This window comes from Mytilus galloprovincialis, chromosome 9 (genome assembly GCF_965363235.1).
Source record: "Mytilus galloprovincialis chromosome 9, xbMytGall1.hap1.1, whole genome shotgun sequence".
NCBI classification, from domain to species: domain Eukaryota; kingdom Metazoa; phylum Mollusca; class Bivalvia; order Mytilida; family Mytilidae; genus Mytilus; species Mytilus galloprovincialis.
In genome coordinates this window covers 56,975,176-56,996,638 of record NC_134846.1, presented here as the reverse complement: position 1 = coordinate 56,996,638, position 21,463 = coordinate 56,975,176, and the positions used below count along the sequence as shown (strand labels likewise).

The 21,463-nt window shown below is 32.1% G+C and overlaps 1 protein-coding gene across 2 annotated transcripts; it reads left to right on the top strand.

Moving 5' to 3' along the window:
- Window positions 1-321: 321 nt before the first annotated feature.
- On the top strand, window positions 322-20,663 carry LOC143045389 (uncharacterized). Of its 2 annotated transcripts, none has more exons than XM_076217846.1 (8): window positions 322-388; window positions 2,820-5,819; window positions 6,324-6,460; window positions 6,893-7,052; window positions 7,503-7,598; window positions 8,125-8,256; window positions 13,426-13,530; window positions 19,303-20,663. In XM_076217846.1, exons 2-8 carry the CDS (start codon window positions 2,834-2,836, stop codon window positions 19,488-19,490), a joined length of 3,804 nt encoding a protein of 1,267 aa, XP_076073961.1. In that variant the 5' UTR covers window positions 322-388; window positions 2,820-2,833; the 3' UTR covers window positions 19,491-20,663. The 2 variants fall into 2 exon arrangements, with proteins under 2 accessions (XP_076073961.1, XP_076073962.1); XM_076217847.1 differs by lacking the exon at window positions 322-388 and adding an exon at window positions 486-504.
- The last annotated feature ends 800 nt before the right edge of the window (window positions 20,664-21,463 follow it).

Here is a 21,463-nt window from a genome sequence, read left to right as displayed (position 1 = left end):
GTAGTAAAATTTGTCCGCCAGACTTTTTTCCCTACTGAGTTAATCAAGTCCATGTCCATGATTTTGTAACTATTAAACATTACTAAAACATATAACATTTAAATTTCCATGGTTTAAATGTAATTGAATTTATTAATATAGGATTGTATAGGACATGATTACCTAGGAAAATTAGTCTGGGGACATATATTACTAACATCAGACCAAATATACTAGTAAATTCTGTAACCATGGACTTTTTATACAGGTAATATTTGTCCGCCCAGACATATTTTAACATGACAAATTTATCACTTACACTCTGAGGCGCCTCTTGTTTCGAAAAAAAGAGACGAAAAAGAGTTATCTCTCTTGAAATAGACTTCTTGTAAAGGTGACAAAACCGCGGGTAAGCATTTCGTTTTCTGGATCATTGATCTTTTAGATTAGACACTTGTCTCCATAGCTTATACAAAGATTTGAATGATGTTAATAAGAAATTCTTTGACTGAGATAACAAAAAACGTAAATAATTTTGATATGAGGCACAGAGGCAGGTGTTTCAAAATTTTTTCATCTTCATCACTGCAGAAGAATCAAGATGGAAAAAAAAACCCACCTGATTCTTTTTAAAACTGTCCATTCAGTTTCACTGAATAAAACACTGAATGTTGTGCAATGTCAATCATTACAAAACTATGCAGTTATAGTAACTAAAAAAAAAAAAAGGGGGGGGGGGTGTCAAAGACTCAACCAACTTTGTTTAAACACCTTCAGCAAAACAATGCTCTCCAAGAAAGATGGTTGTACGCTTGTCTTTTAAAATTAGTATACATGTTGTGATAGAAGACCAGCATTGATAAACACTTCTGAAAGGATTTTTATAGAAAAATATTAGGAAGCATATATCATTTTATAGAGTACTGTTGGGTATTTTCAACCAGAGGCAGTTTTCGACCACCGAACATTTCGGGAGCAATTTCATGTACGCGAGGCATTGTTTCCGCATCCTTTCCGCGTGCAGATCTGCAGAACTTAATATTTGTCATGGAAGGTTAGGTTAGCTACAATTCACAGAAAGAAGTAGTAACTTACATAATTTATTACCGTTGTCGTGGAACGTCTCACCATGATAAAAACAAATATTACGTCATGTGTTAAAAAATATCTGTCTTTCAACAAATGATTTCAGTAAAAAACACATAATGTTCAAGCATGAAAACCTAATGACACTGTTCGCTAAATCCTGAGAATATTAAAATGAACACATAAATGAATAAAAAAGACGCATTTTAAAAAATATTTTGCCCATAATCAACTTGTATCCCTTTCACACATATTTCGCCTATTTTCGACCAGTCTTGTATATTTTGTGTTACTATGGACGCTTTTTTTTTACATTTTTCAAGGCTACAGTGAAAATACACACAAGTGTTCACACAAGCCCCGTGCAAGCAGTTGTAGAGGTTCATTTTTTCTTCTGAAATCCGCTTAAAACAGGTAATTCGAAATTTTCAGAAAATCAGCATTGATTTTTTTTTAAAGCCTGCATGCCTGAAAAATATCAGTTGCTGATCAAAACTTGTAACGATCGTGTGAACGGTATCACTTTGAGAAGTTTTATTTAAAAATGGCCGTTTATCTCCACTTACGGTGGCAAAATAATTATCAATTAAACAGTCCATGACCAATTGATTCTGTGGTCGAACCATAACATAATGATATCAGTGATATGACAGAAGGAAATTAGAAAGTGGTCGAAAATGTCCGACCATGGTCGAAAATACCCGAACATGGTTGAAAATACCCGAATATTTAACAACGTCAAAATAGTCATAACTAATTTATTAATGCAATTATCAAAAATTAAGTATTGTTTCTTCAACGAAAATAATGCCCAATATGTAAAGATGTTCACATGTAACGTGAAGATGACCATTGTTTTTTCTCTGACGTCACAATCAAATTTACCGTTAAGTGGTCGAAAACTGCCGACGTTGCCCTACTGGTTTCTTATTATTTCATCTTGAAAGGCTATTATATTTTTTTGCTTTGACGTCAAAGCAAAAAATTATAATAGCCTTTCAAGACGACATAAAAATGATAATTATTTGGACTATGTATGACGATTCTGTCTATATGTGGGGACAAAAAACCAAGATGGCTTTCGAGGCTATGTGTTCATGCTCAGGGGTTTATAGTTGAATGCCATCATATTGGGAATAAAACATGAAATAAACACAGAAATTAATAAATTAAATACTCTGAGATGAATCAATAAAAAAATTGAAAAATGAAAAGGTTTTCCTTTCTGCCAGGCTGTAACTATTTTCACTTTTATGGGGAAACCAACATTTATTTTCCATGGCCTCACACTAAAAATGTTGTATTTAGGGGTTTCAGCAGCAGTTGATTTATACAAAAAATTGTGAAAAATAGAGGAAATTCTTGAGAATCAATTTTAACAACAACAAAAATAATGCCCAAAAAAAAGAAGAGAAGATTTTGCCTGCATATACATGATATATATAGATAGTGTAATTTGTGTTGTTTGGCTTGGTAACCAAAGTTCAATGTTTTCCATTTATTTAGACACTGAAATTGCAAGTTTCTCACAGATCTACGAAGCATATTTTACTCAAAAGAACATCCTCTGAAAAGCATGTATACAATGAGAATGTATGCAAAAGCTTGTAATAAAATTGAGAATGGAAATGGGGAATGTGTCAAAGAGACAACAACCTGACCATAGAGAAGACAACAGCAGAAGGTCATGTTATGTACACAAATGATGTAGTGTAGGAAGTGGTATTTTGAATTTTGCAACATTTATTTTCCAGATTATTAGGTAAACATGAAGACAAAATCAAAACGTGTAGAGACAGTAGAAGATTCAGATGGAGAAATTGTTGTTAAGAAGCCAAAGTTGTCTTCTCTTGGAAGAAGAAAGAAGCATGGAGATAAATTAGGTACAGTTGAATTGAGTAATGAAGATGGCTTCACAACAGATGAAGAAGAGGATGAGATAGAAGGCCAGTATGAGGGATGTAAACATTTTGAAGTTGAATCAAAACATATTAAGGGAATTCAAACTAAAAAAATACAGGTGAAGAATATACAAGAAAGAGTAAAAACACCAGTTTCAAGTAAAAAGAGAAAGACACTTAAAAAGAGAACAATGAAAATCAAAGTAAAGGTTAAAGTAAAAAATAAGCCTGGTACAGTCAAAGTAAGATTAGAAGATACTGCAAAATTGGTGAAAAAGAAAAAGATTTTAAAACAGAAAAAAGAAATGAAAAAATTGCTTGATATAGAAAGCAGTAGTAAAGATGACACAAAACTGCAAAGGTCAAAGTTAGAAGATAAAGTGCAAAAAGATGCATCTCATGTTGTTATTAAAACAGATAATGTATCTAACAATAAGGAGCAAGAAAAATTGGAGGAAACAGATGTTGGAAATACAAGAAAAAAGGGGAGGCCTGGCAAGATCAAAGTTGAAAAAGTAGAACAAAATGAAAATTTATCAAACCGAGGAACACAAAGTAAAGTTCAAGAAAGGAAAAGAAAAAGTCAAGAAACAGATCCTCTAATAGACACCAGAAAAAAGAAAGAACAAAGTAATGTGGAAGATGATAAAACTGATCTTCATTTCTCAATCTCGGAGGGAAAGACAGAAAAATTAGATGTTGAAGGAAAGGAATCAAATAAAAGCTTAGGAGGAAAGAAGAAGAAAGCAGAAAGAAGAATAAAAAAAGTTGCATCCGTTGAAGTGGTTAAGACAGAAAATATTTCTGAAAATGGAAAGCAACAAGAATCGCTTGAAGAAGAAATTTTAAATGTGAGAAAAAGCGGGAGGCCAAGCAAGATCAAGGTTGAAAAAGTAGAAGGAAATGAAAACTTATCAAGCCAAAGAACAGAAACTAAAGTTAAAGAAAAGAAAGGCACCACAGAGAAAACAAACCAAGAAGCTGACCCTATCATTGTTCCCCCTCAAAAGGGTGAAAACAAAAATATTGATGATGATACGATGGATCTCCCTCTCTCTATTTCAGTAGGAAAGACAGTGAAATTAGGTGTTGATGTTGAAGAAAAGGAATCAAATAAAAGCATTCAAGAAAACAAGAAGAAAGCTGAAGAAAGAAAGAAACAAGTTGCATCAGATGAAGTTATTCAAACAGAAAATATATCTGATGATGTGAAGCAACCAGAATCACGTGAAACAGAAATTGTAAATGCGAAAAAAAGGGGGAGGCCAAGGAAGATCAAAGTTGAAAAAGTAGAAGGAAATGAAAACTTATCAAGCCAAGGAACAGAAACTAAAGTTAAAGAAAAGAAAGGAACCACAAAGAAAACAAACCAAGAAGCTGACCCTATCATTGATCCCCCTCAAAAGGGTGAAAACAAAAATATTGATGATGATACGATGGATCTCCCTCTCTCTATTTCAGTAGGAAAGACAGTGAAATTAGGTGTTGATGTTGAAGAAAAGGAATCAAATAAAAGCTTACAAGAAAATAAGAAGAAAGCTGAAGAAAGAAAGAAAAAAGTTGCATCAGATGAAATTATTCAAACAGAAAATATATCTGATGATGTGAAGCAACCAAAATCACAAGAAACAGAAATTGTAAATATGAGAAAAAGGGGGAGGCCAACCAAGATCAAAGTTGAAAAAGTAGAACAAAATGAGAATGTATCGCGTCTAGGAACAGAAATTAAAGTTAAAGAAAGGAAAAGAAAAGGAGAGAAATCTAACCAAGAACCTTTTATAGAAACCAGAAAAGAGGAAGAAAACCCAAATGTTGATGATAAAATCAATCTCCCTCTCTCAATATCAGTAGGAAAGACAGAAAAATTTAATGTTGAAGTTGACAAAAAGGAAGCAAATAAAAGCTTCCAAGGAAAAGGGAAGAAAGGTGAAGAATGTGTGAAAAAAGATGCAGCTGATGATTTGATTAAAACAGAAAATATATCTGATGATGTGAAGCAACTAAAATCCCTTGCAAAAGAAATTGTAAATGCAAGAAAAAGAGGGAGGCCAAGCAAGATCAAAGTTGAAAAAGTAGAAGAAAATGAAAATGCAGTATGTTTAGGAACAGAAAGTAAAGTTCAAGAAAGGAAAGGAAAAGGGGAGAAAACAAACCAAGAAGCTGATCCTATCATAGACCTCCCAAAAAAGGAGGAAAACAAAAATATTAATGATGATGATAAGATCTCAATTTCAAAAGGAAAGACAGAAAAAATAGGTGGTAATGTCCAAGAAAAGGGATCAAATAAAAGCGTTCAAGGAAAGAAGGAGAAAGCTGAAGAAAGAAAGAAAAAAGTTGTAACTGATGATGTTATTAAAACCGAAAATATTTCAGACATTGAGACTCAAGGAAAATTGGAGGAAATAGAAATTGTAAATGTGAGAAAAAGGGGGAGGCCAAGCAAGATCAAGATTAAAGTTGAAAAAGTAGAAGAAAATAAAAACATATCACATTCAAGTCTAGGAACAGAAACAAAGATTAAAGAAAGGAAAATAAAAGGAGAGAAAACAATCAAAGAAACAGATACTGACACAAGAAAAAAAGAGAAAAACACAAATATTGATGATAAAATTGATCTCCATCACTCAATCTCAGATGGAAAGACAGAAAAATCAGATGTTGATGTTGAAGGAAAGGAATCAAATGAAAGCTTTAAAGGAAAGAAGAAGAAAGATGGTAATACAGATAATAGAGAAAAGGACACAAGACCAAACTCAAAAGAAAAGAAGAAGAAAAGTGAAGAGGTGGTAGTCGATGAGAGAAGATTAGACCCGAATCAAGAAAAGTTTGTTGGAGCTCATGTATCTATTGCAGGTAAGTAAGTGTTTATGGATGTTCATGACATGCATATTTACTTTTTTTCCATGATATGCAACTTTTTTGCCTTTTTTAATTTTAATGTGGATTATTTTTTCTTGATACATTGATACAAAAAATTATACATACATCTTAAATAAAAGTGAATTTATGTCCATTTCTCTTCACAACACATGTTTATTGTTCTTTAAAATTTGGTTTCCAAGTGGTAGTTAACATACACTTGTTTAATGAATTTATTTGAAGGATTCACACATAGACTAAAGTAAATTCAATATCAAATGTCATTGTTTATAGAAATTTTGTCTTATTTTGGTGTAATAGAAATCGAAAGAAAAAGAAGTTCAAATATGTGTGTTTGAAATGACGTACTCGTATCTGTTTTCATGTCATCTAACTTTATGATTTATATATTTTAGTGAGTGTTATAGCAACCAAAAATGTTATACTTGTATAAATTGTTTCATAATAGAGAACTAATCGGAAATTACATTACTGTAGGAGGAATTTACAAGTCTGTATTGGAAGCAGTAGCCATGAAGTCCTTTGCATTTGGTTTGTTTTTGAAGTCACAAAGACAGTGGGCCTGTAAACCATTAGAAGACGAAGCAGCAGAAAAATTCAGGAAAACCTGTCAGGTTGGATTCATTAATTAGTATAATGAAGAAAAAAAAAATGTGTGTATTCTTGAAATACCTACTACTGAGAAGTTAAAATGTTGCTTAATCCTGATAAACTTTACACATGACTTGGAACAGACAAGATGTTTTAAATTCACAACAATATGATACTTGAACGTTTTGTTTACTACAGAAACACCTAAAAAATTTGGAAACAGAACCCCCAATAAAAACATTGCATGGAGAAAGAAGGCAAAATAGTTGAAAAAAGAAAAAAATACCAATAAACGAAATGACTAAGAGAGTCTCAGTGAGGCAGAACTATTGACAAAAAGATTCCAATTATCTCAATAGACTGTCTTGTAATATTAAAATTGTTATTATTTTGTTGCAAATATTTTCATATCTAATTCTAATCTTGTATATTCATCTTGATTTATTTATTGACAGGAGTATGGGTACCTTCCACAGTACATAGTACCTCATGGTTCTTACCTGATGAATCTAGGCTCACCTGATGAGAATACATTACACAAAAGTAGAGACTTACTAATAGATGACTTACAGAGATGTGAAAAGTTAGGATTAACAATATTTAATTTCCATCCAGGTAAAAATTCCATTGTAAAAATTTTAAAATAAGAAAATAACCTATTATAGAATTTTTAGTTGTCAATCTTGGCTGTATGAGCATGTAGAGGCACTTCTTTTCCCTTTATATGCACAATGTTTTTTTCTGAAACCAAATGTGTCCATACTTGCCCCAACTGTTCAGGGTTCGACTTATGCGGTTGTATAAAGCTGCACCCTGTGGAGCACCTGGTTATAAAGAATAAAGCTGGAAACAATTAGCTTGAAATTGTGAATTATTTCCTTTTTGTCACAAAATTGTTAATGATACTTTTTAATTTTCTTTTCTTTTCAACTATGTGTTAACAGAACTTAATTGATAAAGCAAGCTCTATTGAATTGTGAAATGGTTTAACATTTTTGTTTCATGAAATATGAATATTTATTCAATATGCTTACATTTATAAAATATCTCTCGTGTTTGTTTCAGGTTCAACATGTGGGAAAATTAGTGTAGAAAAATGTCTGGATAACATTGCTGCCAGCATAGATATTGCCCATTCTAAAACCAGTGGTGTCATTACAGGTCAGACTTTTTAGATTAGAAAAGTTTCCTTAACATAGCATACAGTCAGGCAAATTTATCTTAATAAACAATTATAGATTTATATTGATGTTTTTTTCAAAGGAGAGGGTGTTTATTAGCTTCAATCTCATTGAACAGACAGAAAAACAAGTTTGAAAGACCATTGAAACAGAAATCTTTTTATCCCTATTTTGTATATGAACTTTTGATGTTTACATTGAAGTTATTTACACCCATAGTTTCTGGGATAATTTTCTATCTCAAGCAAGAAGCATGATTTGAAAAATAATCTATTTAAAAAAATTAAAAAAAAGGAAATTATGCAAAATAGTGATATTTAATTTTATTGCAGTGAAACTAAAACTGGAGCTCAGTGTGAATTTTTTCCAAAACATCTTTAAACCTTTGTATTGTTATGCTCAAACTCTTGTACAACATATTGGGAAATTAATTTAGGTGGCATTATTTCTAAGAAAAATCATGAAAGTAGTTATGAAGAAATCTATTGATTTATTGTTTGTTACAGTTCTGGAGAACATGAGCTGTCAAGGCCACACAATCGGAGGAAAGTTTGAGGAATTGAAAGGAATTATAGACAGAGTGAAGGACAAATCCAGGATGGGTGTCTGTCTTGATACTTGTCATGCTTTTGCTGCCGGTAAGACATTTTAATCATATTAATACTCTCTTTTCACATTATGCATGGATAGTAACAATCACAACTTTTGTGTTTTCAGGTACCAAACTTCATTGTGATGAGCTGTAATTCATGATACATATTCTCAATGCAATGATTTAAAATGTAAAGATGTTAAGTGGTCAGCAAACTGTCTATAACAATAGAAAAGTGTCTACAAGTATACAACATGTGTCCAGAAAAAAAATTGATTATTAAGTTTATCAGAGGCTATTAGGGATCTGCCATTAACACCAAATTCCATGAAAACCGAAAACATTACGAAATTGCTAAAGACTGCTGAAGAGGTTCGGCATATTGAACTAACACATGACCATACTACAGGGCTTAAAATATTTTTTTTTAAGGCAAAATGTACTTAATTGCAGTCCCTGTGAATTTTAATCTTTGGAATGAGCGAAGGTACATATGTATTTTATAACATAGTAAATGTGCACGTCATGTTTAAATGTTAATTTGACAATTAATATTTGACATTTAATATAACTATTAAGCCTTATACATATTGATGTGCATATATACTGAGTGCCAATGAAAATGCAACACTTGGTTTTTCAAAAATAAAATTTATATTAGAAATGATAATCTTTCAAAATAATTTGTTCTTAAAACTTAACAATATTAACAATCGATCGATATCAATCAAAAATGCTTCATTGTCATCTTTTGGGCGCAATAGGTAAAAGAATCATCCAATGTCGAATCATCAACTCACAGACCTAACAAAAAATGTTACAACCCTGTGGTGCAACGCAATCTCGACAGCGTTGTTGAATTGATCATCCCTGACATTTAATGTGATACTGATGAATGTTATTCCACTTGTCCCGCAAAGCAAACTCAAGCTGACTTTATGATATTGGTGGTGGTTTTCATCTTTTAAACCATGTCAAATCTGATGCAAAATTTGCTCGATCTGACTAAAATCCGGGGAAAAGCATGACTTTTGGACAAGGCGTCCGGTGCCAAATGTCTATGTAACTGCCAGATGGCCATTTAGATGTCACTAAGGAAAGACTGTGGTGCTCTTTAACAATTTCTGCGCAAATGGTGCTTTACTGAAATTGCTCCAAAGGTTCTACCGTGACTACCATTGAAGTCTCGTGACTTTTGACAGCCAGCAGAGTTGATATCGGATATGTTAAAGACCAAATGTATCGGTCTTGCTGAGCGTTTCTTGCTTTTTGTACCCCGGGATGTGGCTTATCATTAAATGATCCATTTTGGTTTAATTTGGGGATGATTTGTGTTATTGTAGAGGCTACAACTTCAGTCTTCTCGTAATTGTATTCTGTGAAAGGCTTCATTGGATCATGTCCAACACTGCATGTCGCTGGTTGTCAGAAAGTCAGATGATTATTGCAGTTTCTTAACAATAAGGGCGGGAAAACACATTGGTTATCACACTATAACTTTAGTTTAAGTAAATAGAAATCTATGAAATTTAAACACAAGGTTTATGACCACAAAAGGAAGGTTGGGATTGATTTTGGGAGTTTGGGTCCCAACAGTTTAGGAATTAGGGGCCAAAAAAGGGCCCAAATAAGCATTTTTGTCGAGCCTTCGACTTTAGTCGAAAAAGCGAGACTAAGCGATCCTACATTCCGTTGGCGTCGTCATCATCGTCGGCGGCGGCGTCCACAAATATTCACTCTGTGGTTAAAGTTTTTGAAATTTTAATAACTTTCTTAAACTATACTGAATTTCTACCAAACTTGGACAGAAGCTTGTTTTAATATGATCATAAGAAAGTATCCAGAAGTAAATTTTGTAAAAATAAAATTCCATTTTTTCCGTATTTTACTTATAAATGGACTTCGTTTTTTTGCCAGAAACAAAACATTCACTCTGTGGTTTAAGTTTTTAAAATTTTTATAATGTTCTTAAACTATCCTGGATTTCTACCAAACTTAAACAAAAGCTTGTTTCTGATCATAAGATATTATTCAGAAGTAAATTTTGTAAAAAAAAATCACTTTTTCCGTATTTTACTTATAAATGGACTTAGTTTTTCTTCCAGTTAACATTACATACAGTCTGCAGTTAAAGTTTTTTTTTTACCAAACTTGGAAGCTTCTTTCAATCAAAAGACAGTATCGAGAGGGAAATTTTTATTGATGTTTTTCCTCATTTTTGTTGAGTCTGCGATTAACAGCAAAAGTAGGCGAGACACTGGGTTCCGTGGAACCCTTACAAATTTTTCTTGGTTTTCGAACAATAACTTTAGTATAAGTAGAATGAAATTCAAAACAGTGTGGCTGTGGCCATTGATTGACACATTAAATTCATCCATTGACTGGGACAATTTACGTGAACGTTTGTCTGTAACGACCACTGTTCACGACGTACCTACGATAGACATTTAAACTGTGGAGTCACCAAAGGTTTCTTTATAACGCCTTTAATTATAAAATAATTCGAAAAATTAATCAGGAATAACCTTTATGTTTTGATTTATATAATTGATATAAATCAAAACATCGTGTTATTTCTGATTAATTTTTCGAATTACTTTATTAAGGTGTTGAGAACCTTTGGTGACCCCATAGTTTAAGTGTCTTTAAAAAGTACATAGTGAGAAGTGGTGTTTACATACAAACGTTCACCTAAATTGTCCCAGTCAATGGATGAATTTAATGTGTCAATCAATGGCCACAGCCACACTGTTTTGAATTTCATTCTAAATAGAAATCTATGAAATTTAAGCACAAGGTTTATGAACACAAAAGGAAGGTTGGGATTGATTTTTGGGATTGATTTTGGGAGTTTTGGTCCCAGCAGTTTAGGAATTAGGGGCCAAAAGGGGCCCAAATAAGCATTTTTCTTGGTTTTCGCACCATAAATTTAGTATAAGTATAGAAATCTAAGAAATTTAAACACAAGGTTTATGACCATAAAAGGAAGGTTTGGATTGATTTTGGGAGTTTTGGTTCCAACAGTTTAGGAATTAGGGGCCCAAAGGGTCCAAAATTAAACTTTGTTTGATTTTATCAAAAATTGAATAATTGGGGTTCATTGATATGCCAAATCTAACTGTGTATGTAGATTCTTAATTTTTGGTCCCGTTTTCAAATTGGTCTACATTAAGATCCAAAGGGTCCAAAATTAAACTTAGTTTGATTTTAACAAAAATTGAATTGTTGGGGTTCTTTAATATGCTGATTCTAAACATGTAGTTAGATTTTTGATTATGGGCCCAGTTTTCAAGTTGGTCCAAATCGGGGTCAAAATTAATTTTGTTTGATTTCAAAAAAAATTGAAACCTTGGGGTTCTTTGATATGCTGAATCTAAACATGTATTAAGAATTTTGATTATGGGCCCAGTTTTCAAGTTTGTCCAAATCAGGGTCAAAATTAAACTTTGTTTGATTTCAACAAAAATTAAATCCTTGGGGTTCTTTGATAAGCTGAATCTAAACATGTATTTAGATTTTTATGCCCCACCTACGATAGTAGAGGGGCATTATGTTTTCTGGTCTGTGCGTCCGTTCGTCTGTCCCACTTCAGGTTAAAGTTTTTGGTCAAGGTAGTTTTTGATGAAGTTGAAGACCAATCAACTTGAAACTTAGTACACATGTTCCTTATGATATGATCTTTCTTATTTTAAAGCCTAATTAAACTTTTGACCCCAATTTCACGGTCCACTGAACATAAAAAATGAAAGTGCATGTTTCAGGTTAAAGTTTTTGGTCAAGGTAGTTTTTGATGAAGTTGAAGTTCAATCAACTTGAAACTTAGTACACATGTTCCTTATGATATGATCTTTCTAATATTAAAGCCAAATTAAACTTTTGACCCCAATTTCACGGTCCACTGAACATAGAAAATGAAAGTGCATGTTTCAGGTTAAAGTTTTTGGTCAAGGTAGTTTATGATGAAGTTGAAGTTCAATCAACTTGAAACTTAGTACACATGTTCCTTATGATATGATCTTTCTAATATTAAAGCCAAATTAAACTTTTGACCCCAATTTCACGGTCCACTGAACATAGAAAATGAAAGTGCATGTTTCAGGTTAAAGTTTTTGGTCAAGGTAGTTTATGATGAAGTTGAAGTTCAATCAACTTGAAACTTAGTACACATGTTCCTTATGATATGATCTTTCTAATATTAAAGCCAAATTAAACTTTTGACCCCAATTTCACGGTCCACTGAACATAGAAAATGAAAGTGCATGTTTCAGGTTAAAGTTTTTGGTCAAGGTAGTTTATGATGAAGTTGAAGTCCAATCAACTTGAAACTTAGTACACATGTTCCCTATGATATTATCTTTATAATTTTAATGCCAAATTAGAGATTTTACCCCAATTTCACGGTCCACTGAACATAGAAAATGATAGTGCGAGTGGGGCATTCGTGTACTGAGGACACATTCTTGTTTATCCAATTTCGCGGTCCATTGAACATGGAAAATGATAGTGCGAGTGGGGCATCCGTGTACTTTGGACACATTCTTGTTGATTATAGGTTCAGTTTTCAAGTTGGTCCAAATCGTGGTCCAAAATTAAACTTTGTGTGATTTCAACAAAAATTGAATATATGGGGTTCTTTGATATATGCTGAATCTAAACATGTATTTAGATTTTTGATTATAGGTCCAGTTTTCAAGTTGGTCCAAATCTGGGTCTAAAATTAAACTTTGTGTGATTTCAACAAAAATTGAATATATGGGGTTCTTTGATATACCGGTATGCTGAATCGAACCATGTATTTAGATTTTTGATATTTGGGCCCGGTTATCAAATTGGTCCACATTGAGGTGTAAAGGGTCCAAAATTGAACTTTATTTGATTTCATCAAAAATTGAATTCTTTGGGTTCTTTGATATGCTGAATCTAACCATGTATTTAGATTTTAGATATTGGACCATAATAGGTAAATGTCCAATTTAAAATTTTTAAGTTTTTAAGTTTAAGTTCTTAGACCACATTCATTCTGTGTCAGAAACCTATGTTGTGTCAACTATTTAAATCCAAATTCAGAGCTGTATAAAGCTTGAATGTTGTGTCCATACTTGCCCCAACTGTTCAGGGTTCAATGGATAAAATATTTATGACAGCTCTTTTTACTACCAAACAACACATTTGCTCACTTGCCAGTTTAATAGTTTAAATTTGTTTTTTTTCTCAGGATTTGACCTCTCTACAGAAGAAGGATTCAATCAGATGTTATCAGATTTTGAATCAATAGTTGGATTCCAGTATTTAAAAGCTTTGCATATAAATGATTCAAAAGGTACGCTATTTGTATAAAAATGAAAATAGGACATACAATTCATCTTTTTAGAATACTTGACCTAGAAGAGCAGTGTATCTTTTCTCAGCATTTTTGGAAATTATCTTTCTAGTTTCAGAATTAAGTAAATATTTAGAATCAAATGGGTCAATTGAAATCAAAAGAGAGCTACAACCTTTCTCTGCAGCAGTTTCTGTAGCTATGATAGCAGCCACAGTATATGTTAATGGAAAGAAGAATTAAAAAAAATAATAAAATCAATACACCAGCTGGCAAAGTTGACCAGAATACAGGTTTAGGTGTAATACCACCAAATCATGGTACGGTTGTATACGAAAATAGGTCTAAAAAAAATATTCCCTTGAATTTGACAGTTGTAGGTAATTAATCCTACATTTTATTGCAGTTAAACATTTCTGTGTCATGAACATATGTCTTAGGTATTTCAAAGCACCATTATTTTTTTATTTGGGATTTCTATAGAATATTTTGTAATCTTGAGGTTACATGGTGACTAAACCTTGTACACAGATAAAATATGGGGAGAAATTTTATTGGTTAATTTTCAGTGATGGTTATTTTCTTATATGCAATGAAATGTTATGTGAATTTTTTTTTATAGTACTGGACAGGATAAAACTTTACTCATGCCAAGTATTTCTTTATTTGAATCAAAGATAAATTCTGCACATTTATTTGAAAAGTGCAAATTTAATAAAGACTAATAGGGGAAAATCAATGGTGGTATTACACCTTTAGTGGATTTTTTTGTTATTGTGAAACTGATGTAAGTGCATTATTATCTATGTGGTTACTGTATACACCTTACAAAATTAAAATGCACATTTTTAAATATTGCAATATACATTGAGTCATTCTACACATAAGGGCTATTTCATGAAAATTTTACTGGAATGGTTTGACAGCGCATGATATTTCTCCATCGGTAATATGGGGGAAAATATCATTCTATTACAAATGATGGTAAGAATTATTTGTGGTGGGGTATAAAAACATGTTGCCAAAAAAAAACCTACCTTTTCCTTGGAATACCCACAATGTTTCATTAATTTTTCTGAATTCTAAAAAGTCTTTCAGTTTAATTGAAGTCTGGAGCTGGCATGTCAGTTAACTGCTAGTAGTCTGTTGTTATTTATGTATTATTGTCATTTTGTTTATTTTCTTTGGTTACATCTTCTGACATCAGACTCGGACTTCTCTTGAACTGAATTTTAATGTGCGTATTGTTATGCGTTTACTTTTCTACATTGGTTAGAGGTATAGGGGGAGGGTTGAGATCTCACAAACATGTTTAACCCCGCCGCATTTTTGCGCCTGTCCCAAGTCAGGAGCCTCTGGCCTTTGTTAGTCTTGTATTATTTTAATTTTAGTTTCTTGTGTACAATTTGGAAATTAGTATGGCGTTCATTATCACTGGACTAGTATATATTTGTTTAGGGGCCAGCTGAAGGACGCCTCCGGGTGCGGGAATTTCTCGCTACATTGAAGACCTGTTGGTGACCCTCTGCTGTTGTTTTTTATTTGGTCGGGTTGTTGTCTCTTTGACACTTTCCCCATTTCCATTCTCAATTTGATTTCTTTGCTGAAAAATATACAGAAACATTTTTTTTGGAAAATGACGCAGTCATTGTTCCATAACTGGCGACCTGAACTTCATTACATTTCTCTGCCTACCGCGCTTGGTTTCGTATTTACTATTTTCTATACAAACTGGAATTTGCTTGTGTTATCATTATGCATGAGAGGTCATTGTGTAGTAATCAGCCAGGAACCAGTTTACAAACTAACTGGTTTCTGCTTGTATTCCACTACACTCGAACAAAGTGTTGTAGTTTGACGGGAACCAGTTTAGAATTTGTAAACTACAAAACGTAATCGGTTATTGTTCATTCCGTTTTGGTGTTTCATACCGACTTTTATGGTTTGAAAAAGCTTAAGACCCTTCAAACATTAATGTGATAGGTATATTAAAGACTGTTTTACAAAAGGATGGAACTGTTTTGCTTTCAAAGTCGTACTATAGTGATATCTGTTATGTACGGATTTCCACTTTCACCGGTTAATTTCTTCTTTTACACGTGCTTTTGAAACTTCCTGTTTAAACATCGCAAGTTTTAAAATTGTTTTTTGAGTGAATTTAACTTATTTTAACAATCATGAAGCGTTCCAGAATCATTTTCAAGCAGTTTCTTCTTCTCTTTGATGATGGAAAATAGGTTTTTCTCAAGAAAATACCGCAAACGATCGCAGAGGAATTGAAACGTACATTCAAGTCAAGTCGGCACCTGGTTAAATTGGCATCTAGTCAAATCGGCACCTATTTGACGTCAATTCGGCATCCAATAATATTTGTTATAATATTTTCTATTCAATTAATTAATAACTGTTACCAAGTACATAGTGAATATGATGTTGTGTATAAAGGTAAACAACGAAGCCCTTACCCAAGCTGTTGTTTTAACAATTAGACAATTATTAAAATAAAATGGAAAACTATGAGTCCCTTTCAATAAATCAACTTTCATGCCAAATAATAAGCAAATTTAAGGTGGGTTTTTTCAGTAAAGTTTAAAAAGCATTAAACAAACAATCCTGTAAAATGCTCAACTGGTTTAAATAATGCATAAACATATCCAATATCTCATGTATTAGTCCAAATAATTATGACGTCTGGCAAGGCTATTTAATTTTTTTTCTGTGATGTCTTCCTATGAAGTTCGTAGGAAGGCGTCCCAGAAAAAAATTAACATAGCCTTGCGGTCATAGAAAGGTGTCCCAGAATAAAATTAAAAAAGCTTTGCCAGACGTAATAATTATTTTGACTACTCATATATATATGTTACAGTGAATTTGTATAATCAGGGATTATGTAGAATCCCTGATTTTTCAGGGAATATGTAGAATTACTAAAATCATTAATAATTATATATAATCCCTGAAAATAACCAGTGATTTTACATAATCACTGAACATTTTAATAATTATTCTACAAATTCCCTAATATGATTTCAGGGATTATGAATAATTTAATGATCCTTTGTTTGATGCCTTTAATTCCTTGCCAGATGAAATAATTTTTCTTTTAAACACAGAGGATGATCTAAAAGATATAACCAACACAGGGTTTCGAGATACGGTTCAAGACTTCAAAATTAATAATATCAACATTCCCTTTATAGCAATAGCTTTACATGTATTGTTTGTTTATTAAAAGCCAGCGTCAAATGAATATTCAGGTAAAAAGAAGATGTGGTGTTATTGCCAATGAGACAACTGTCCACAAGAGACCAAAATGACAGAGAAATTAACATCTATAGATCACCGTACGGCCTTCAACAATGAGCAAAGCCCATATCGCATAGTCAGCTATAAAAGGCCCCGAAATGACAATGTAAAACAATTCAAACGAGAAAACTAAATGCCTTATTTCTACTCTATTTTTAAATCCACAAAGCATGTTATTTGTGATACATGTAAAACAAATGGTGAAGAAGCTTATGGAACATCTGTTTTGTGTGGTTTTGTTTTTGTTTAAATGAACAAGACATTCAAACTGTGAGAACTTAGGTATCTAAATGTAGGAAAAACAGGTAGAACTTTGGATTGACACATAGAAACAAATTTTAGAGGAAGCTTGCATTTGGTGTAATATTCTCATAGCAATTCCACATGTTAAAAAAGGAAAGGGAAACCCGAAAAACATAATGACAATTGTTTTAAAAAAGTCTGAAAAAGGATATCGCCTGACTACAAAATATGGTATTTTTCTTGTTCGAACCAGTTCAAGGTTGCAAATTCCCATCTTTTGTTGGGGGGGGGTTCCTTCAGATGTTTTACTGAACACTTTATTTCACTTAGGCGTGTCGTTAAAATCTGATTCGATATGTACAGGAAAAGGTTTTCTAAAATGTGGATATTGTGGTAATAAACATTTAAAAAAAATTAGGTAATTATTTTGATATATTGTGCTTAACATTTTACAATTTATGTTACTTTATAATGATGTTTTGATGTGATTTTATAGAATAAATAATTTCAATTTTATTCATTTTCTTTATAAATAAAACTATTTCTTCATTTCAGTTATTATGTAGAATCCCTGATGTATTTTCTAGTGATTATACATAATCCCTGAAAATTTTAGTGATTATATATAATCCCTAAACTAGCCAGTGATTCTACATAATCCCTGAAAATTTCAGGGATTCTATATAATCACTGATTATACAAATTCACTGTAACATATATATCATTAAAAATACACCAAAAAAGTCATTAAAATGAGAAAAATAAATATATACAAAATGTACATGAACACCCAAAAATGTGAAAGTTAGTATTAAACTCTTTTTGCTTAAATACTGAAAAAAATTCTGGCAACCCCTTACTTATTTTTTACTCTTTTTGCTTAAAATACTGTTAAAATTTATATTTAACATGGGTGACGAATTGACTAAATGAGGTGTCGATTTAACCAGGTGCTGATTTGTCCAGGTGCCATTTTAACCAGGTGCCGGTTTGACTAGAATTCTTTGACAAATGTTTGAAATTACCTGAGTTTCATTAGATCTTTGATAACAGTAACAAAAAGATTATTTACTTAATATTTTGTGGGAGAAGGGGGTTCAGACTATGTGGTATCAGGTCTGTTCGCGCCCAATACACTTCCGCACCCTACACGTTCGCACCTCGCACGTTCGCACCCAAGGTCCGTTTGCACTCTACTCATTCGCGCCCAATTTTAATTCAAATTCAAGTTGAATAATTGGAAAATCATGATTGTTGTTTTAAATTGCTTTGGTGTAAATACTGAATGTATTTATAGCTTGGTATGAGTAAAACATTGAAGATTTTTAAGGAAAAACACAAAAGATAATTGTTTTTAACATGTTTAACAGCTTGGTCCCTTTGATCTGAAACAACGAAACAATAAAATATAGGAACCAAAATATAGCAATCCACTATTATAACCAAAACATGATAAAATCTATTCAACACACAGAAAAAAACATAGTCAGAATCTCACTTCATTTTGAAAGAAGTCAATGAAACAAAGTTATAGCAATACACTAACAAAACATGATTAAGAGTTATTCAACACAAAATAAAACGTTGACAAAATACCACTTTATTTAGAAAGGATTATTATAATTTTTAACAATACGCTATCTAAAACATGATTAAGATTTATTCAACACAAAAAAAAATGCTGTCTCACTTTATTTTGAGACAATGACAACAATTATATTTATAAGAAAACACTTGCTTACAGAGTTATTAAACACAAAACCAATTAAGATTGGGTGCGAACATGTAGGGTGTGAAAGTGAAAGGGGCGAACATGAGTGGGCATGAACGGACCCGGATTCAGACTATGTGCCAGTGAGAAATATACAAGCCTTTCTACGGTATTTATTTGTACAATTCAGGTAGTCTTGACCTATTCATTTGTCTTAAAAAACAGCAAGTTGTCACCTTTACTTCACACACACACACATATACGAATATCAATTATATGCTTACGAGACATGTTGCATTGTTAAACTAATTACGGTATGTGAAAATCAAGACTTGCATAAAAACTATCCCAATATTAGAGACAGTGGCGTCATTTTTCTTCAGAGCTTTCAGCTCTTTGATTTAACTCAGTTATGTGGTGAACAAAACCATCATTTCCTATTATAATTATTAAATTATCTTATCCATTCTCTGGAAAATGTACGCAAGGAGTTATTTCATATATATTTTTAGGTAAACTTGGCTGCCATCTTGATCGTCATGAAAATATTGGGAAAGGTCACATTGGAAAGGCTGGATTTAATCGAATTATGAACTGTCCAAGGTTTAACCACATTCCAATGATCTTGGAAACTCCCTGTGCTGACAATGATTCATATGCTAAGGAAGTTGAAATGTTGTATACCATGTGTAATACCTGATGGATTGAAGCCAACATGGAAAACAAATTCTTAAAATGTGCCATATGTTTTCTTTACAGTATTAAACAATACCAGATGTGTATCAGCGATACACCAAAGGGTTAAAATGCATGTTTATTGTAAATGTGTTAAATGTTATATTCTGAAAGATCAGATTTAACAAAAGTATTTTTTATTTTGCACAATTACGAAATTCATTTATTGGATGACCTGATTATGAACTCATGTATAAATTTATTCATTTGTATGCATGCTATAGATGTTTTCTTGATGAAATAAGTCTTAATGTTTGTATGAAGTGATGCAATGTGTTTTGATGAAATTAGTGGTAATATTTTTATGAAGTGAGTGGTAATGTTTTGATGAATTGTCGTATTGTTTTGATGAAATAAGTCGTATGTTTTTTATGAGGTGAGTCAATATGTTTGAATGAAGAGAGTTGTAATGTTTTGATGAAGTGAGCCATAATATTTTGGTGAAGTAAATCGTAATGTTTTTGATGAAGTTAGTCATAATGTTTTGAGTAGAAATCTCATGTTTTGATGTAGTGAAATATAATGTTTTGATGAAAAAATCTGTAATGTTTTGATAAAGTGAGTCTTATTTTCAAAATTATTTGTTCTATTGGTTCTCATACAATTTGAGACTTCCAATCCTGAATACTGTCGTCTTTTGTCATTGACTTTTGATATTTGTTATGAAGATGAATAGCTATAAGACTCTGTATCACAAATCACGACCATCATGAAACCTTGCGTTGTAAAAGTTGATTTGCTTGGACATTTTTATGTATTCATCATAAACTTTTCAATCCTTTGATAGAAAGTTATGACATGGGTGTACAATTTCAAGTCAATGTGTCCTATACCATGGAAGATGACTTATGACCTTAAACAGTGATATCTATGTAAACTAAATGATTTTAGGAAACGTTGCATGACCACCTATTTCTTCTAAATTGCCTTGATCAGACCTTTCTAGTCAACTATAGGCTTTGTCCCTGGGGTCATGCCCAACCTCTTTCATATCATTAATTGTTTTAATATCATAATAACTATTCAGATCCCCACACTGTGACACATAGAACTGTTATATTCTTAATTGTCATGACAAGATTAACCTTTTAAAGGTTGTAAATTTAAGAACAAATAAAATCATCAGATATAAATGTACATTGTTGAACTTTTATTGGCTTTTTATCAAAATGTTAACTCTTTAGAGTGCCTCCTATTTCCTTTTCTTTCATGGAGGTGCATTTAATTGCCACAAAAAAGTTTTTGAGAATTGATAGTTAAAATTGAGAATGGAAACAGAGAATGTGTCAAAGAGACAACCCAACCAAAGAGCATTAAACAGCCTAAGGGTGAACACAGCGATAAAAATTCCCACATCCTCAGTGTGGCTTCAGCTAGACCGTTACAAAGATATATAGTAGTTCAATAAACATAGACATCACACTTGTAATCTAAAATTAAGAAAATACAAGAATAACAAAGGCCAGAATTAGGTTATTCTACTCAATATAATTACCACATATTTTGCCATACCAAATAAATTTATGCCATAATTCTAACAATTCTTTCTCTGTAAAAAGTTACCTATCTGGTATGTATAAATATAAGAAGTGATATGATTGCAGATGAGAACTATCAACCAGTTAAAATGAAGTAGCAGTAAGCAATTGTAGGCCACTGTTCAGCTACAATGAAAAAAATCTATACATGTGTTTGATTCTAGAATGAACATTTTAGGCACTTGATGTTGATAAAGAGTGCTTTCTATACTTGTTTCTCTTGTTGTTGTGGTCTTCAGTATTTATCAAGCCGATTCCAGCAAGAAGAGATATTTCATATATACCGTAGTGTGATTTGAATAGGGAAGTTTTATAAACCTTTTTAAAACAGTTATAAATTTTCTGACACACAAAATTTATTTTATTTTGTATATTTGTATCTAAGTGGTACAATGCTTTA